The following is a 3781-nucleotide window of genomic DNA, read 5'->3' on the forward strand; positions in this document are numbered from 1 at the left end:
ATCAGTCTCGACGAGATCTTCAAAACTAGACACCATGTTGATATGTTTCGACGAAAATTTTTTTACCCAAAAATTGACATGATGTTTACACTTTAGTTTTCATAGTGCTTAAACTAAAGTTGTCATGTGGCAATTTCAGTTTGCATAGCATGGCAATTTTAGTATTTTGATGATGTCAACTCCGATACTTTAACCATGAAAATTATTTTTTGTATGAACCATGGCAATTTTAAATGCATGTATCATGGAAATTTTAGTTTATGGTTCATGGCAAGTCTAGTTTCTTAATTCCCCATTTTATAAGTGTAAAAATTTACTTTTAAATGTAAAAGAAAATAATTGAAACATATCATGGCAATTTCAGTGTAAACACCATGACAATTCATGTGCAATAGACATGACAACTTTTAACCCAAAAAATAATTCGTCGAAATATATTGATATGAGCTCTAGTTTCGGAGATCTCATCGTGAGAGATTTAATGGTGAAAACAGATTTTCAATCGGATTTTTCATTTAAGAGATAAAATATTTTAAAAATTAAAAATCCAAAAAAATATCTCACATGCATGCATACGGTGACAGTCTGTATATTATAGGTCATGTGGGCGGGTTTCGCTACCACCACACGTGTGCGGTGTCCAAAAAAATTGATCTATAGTAAATGATTTCATATAGCACAATTCTCCACCCTCAAATTAGACAATGCCTTGTATGTACTACATTTGAGCTACTAATTGTGTTGGAAACACAAACGTGTCAAAACTCAGAAGTCTCACTTACCTCCCTCCACTCTTGGCCCTGAATCTGCAAGCCGGAAGACATAGAAGATGGTCTGCTCGCCTAGCTCCTGCCCCGCCATTCCTTCCCTTATCACCTAATCGAAGAACTGCTCGAGCGTGTCTGTGCCATAACTCGGCGTCTTCTCGTCGCTGTACTCCCCGGTCTCGGGATCGAGCACTAGCGTGCTCTCCGACGCATAGTACCTCCCAATTTTGCCGAACTCAGCGGCATCCTCCAGCCCCGGGAACACCTTGGCCAATCCATCGATCACCCAGATGACACCATCCATGATCCGAATGGGCACCTTGATGAACCTGGGTTCACGCCCGGGCAGCCGGAACAGCATCTCCCCTTGGTCCAGCGGCGTGAGGGCCTTCCCCGTCCCTCCAATTGGAAGCACCTTGTTAGCCTTTTCCTGGTCGAAGATGCAATCCGCGATGAAGGAGGCGAGATCCTCCTCGCAGATAGGCTTGCAAGCGCAGAACTTTCCGTCGCCAAACATGACGTAGGGATTGCCCTTCTTGACGGTTTCGACCTGGCCGCCCTGGCTCTTGAAGAAGGCGGTGGGGCGGACGACGCTGTAGGTGAAGGCCGGGTCCCGGGCCGCCTTGGCGGCGAGCTTGTCCTCGAACTTGAGCTTGGCGCGCTGGAACTCGAGGAGCGGATTCTTTACGCAGACGGCGGAGAGGAAGACGAAGTGGGCGGCGCCGAGGCTGCGCGCGGCCTGGAGGGTGTGGAGCGTGGCGCGGTAGTCCACGCGCCACGAGTCCTGCACCCCGCCGCCGCCGCTGGCGAGGCAGCAGACCACGGCGTGTATGGGACAATATCCCGAGAGGTCTGCGAGGAGGGCGCCTGGGTCGGTGACATCGGAGAAGACGACGCGGGCGGGGGCGAGGTCGGAGACAACCTCCTCACGGGAGTTTTTGCCGCGGATGCCGCTGCGGGGCCGGGTGACGGCGACGACGGGGTGGCCGCGGCGGAGCAGCTCGCGGACGACAAAGCGGCCGATGTAGCCCATGGCGCCCGTGACGACGATGGTGGTCTCGGAGGGGGGCAGGGAACGGAAAGGCTGGGCCGCGGCCGGGGAGGCCCTCGGTGGTGACGTCGCGGAGGAGGCGAGGATACAGCCCCCGCGGCGGCAAGCCTTGGCGGCTGTGAGGGGACAGGAGAGGGAGCACGGTGTGGGGCGGGGAGCTGCGATGGAGGCGGTGGCCGTGCTGGTGGGGAGGCGAGAGGAGAGGAGAAGGGCGGCCATCGTGCTCGACCGAAATGCGGTATCGACTATCAAGTGTGGGGAAGCCGGCCAGCGTTTGTGGTGGTGGCGGGGAGGCAATCCGGGCGTGTGAATAATTTCGTCGCTTCGGGTTATTTTTGTTTTTTTACCAGCGAACGTGCGCAGTGAGATTAGTTTGTTTAATCCCAAATACTCCCTCTCTAAACTAATACTATAAAAGTGTTTAGATCACTATTTTGGTGATCTAACTGCTGTTATATTTCTTTATGGAGGGAGTAGTCATTAGTGCAGCTGCACCAATCGGCTCTTCCGAGCGCACGCATCATAGCCATCGGATCGCACAGATCACGACCGATCATGACGGACCGTGCGTGTCGTCCCGACACAGGTGGCAACAAGGGGGAGAGCGAGGCGCGCGGTGGAGTGGTGCGACCCGTACTCTTAATTTTTAGGGGAAACCACACGTAGTGCCCCACACGATTTGTTTGAACTCCCGTTCCTCGCTCCCCCATTTTCAAACCGTACGGGCGCTGCTCCCTCTCCCATTTTTCTCTCACAATGACGCGGGGCGGGGGCTAGGTTGTGGATTCGGCCAGGATTCGCCGGTGCGGGGGTCCGTCCATGGGCGCGGCGAGTCGTCGGCTATAGGCGAAGGTAAATCCTGGCACCTCTTCACGCGGTTGCACTCCAGATTTGGTTTGGCACAGCGAGGTTAGGGTTTGGGTGACGGGGCAGGGCGAGGGTGTGTCACCGTCGCGCGAAGGTCGGCGAGCACGGAGATTGTCCATGGCGTCCGCGGGCACAGCGTTGCCATGGCGGGGTGTGTCGAGCAGATATATAGTTTTGATTTGGGGTACGACGGGGGTATAAGTTGAATTGAAGGGGTGGAGGGGGAGGGTAAGGAGGGAGGTTTTGTGATGATGCGTTCTAAACGAATCCCTCGCGACCAGGGTGGTTTCAATTGTTTGGAGTTGCTTGAATCGCATGAGGCAGTGGTATAGCAATACGATGGCAGTTGCTTTTTTCATCAAATTTGCAAGAGGGGAGGGGCAATGGAACTTATTCGCCTCCGCAGTTGCAACGAAATAGGGCAGTAGTTGCCTTTTTTTTCAACATCCAGTAGCACTGTTTTTGGAAGATGATTTTTCGTGGTTGATTGAATCTAGGAGCACTGTTTTATGCTTTTTGATGGCAAGCTCTGTGCTTAAGATGAATGTGTGGTTGGTTGTGACGAAGAGGAATATGTCTTCCCATAGTACTAGTTTGTGATGAAGAGGATTTTTGTGTTTGGTCATTTTTAGTTGGCTACAAAACAGTGAGTAGTTGCTAGATTCACAACCAAGTTGCTTCTACCAGTAACTAATCATTCATGGCGGGCATTGTTGCACCCATCTATTTTGGCTCTTGTTAGTCGTACAAAGCAACATGTATACTTTGTATAATGCATTTTCTATTTTGCAATTTAAGTGATTTGCTTCCATCCACATTCATGATCTAGATTTCTGAAATAAAGATACACATCAAATAGAAATAAGAAATAAAAAATAGGTCATTCAGAAGTTTTCATAGTTGCTTAGCATGAATCAGCAAGACAATTTGGAATAAAGGGTGGATTAAAGTTGTCCATCTCGTGCCATGAAGGTACCTACAAGATGAAATGTTTGAGTTAGTTCATAAGGACTTCTTTAATGAATGAAGATTTGCGCAGCAAACAAAAAGAAATTGGTATGAAAGATCACAGATTAGCTTATAGAAAGATATATAT

At 49.9% G+C, this 3781-nt stretch overlaps 1 protein-coding gene across 1 annotated transcript; it reads right to left on the reverse strand.

The window, feature by feature from the left end:
* Window positions 1–556: 556 nt before the first annotated feature.
* On the reverse strand, window positions 557–2087 carry LOC123085862 (divinyl chlorophyllide a 8-vinyl-reductase, chloroplastic). The gene has a single exon (XM_044507575.1). The coding sequence runs from the start codon at window positions 2035–2037 to the stop codon at window positions 877–879; it is 1161 nt and encodes a 386-aa protein (XP_044363510.1). The 5' UTR covers window positions 2038–2087; the 3' UTR covers window positions 557–876.
* Between the last annotated feature and the right edge of the window lie 1694 nt (window positions 2088–3781).

Source organism: Triticum aestivum, chromosome 4A (assembly GCF_018294505.1).
Source record: "Triticum aestivum cultivar Chinese Spring chromosome 4A, IWGSC CS RefSeq v2.1, whole genome shotgun sequence".
NCBI classification, from domain to species: Eukaryota; Viridiplantae; Streptophyta; class Magnoliopsida; order Poales; family Poaceae; genus Triticum; species Triticum aestivum.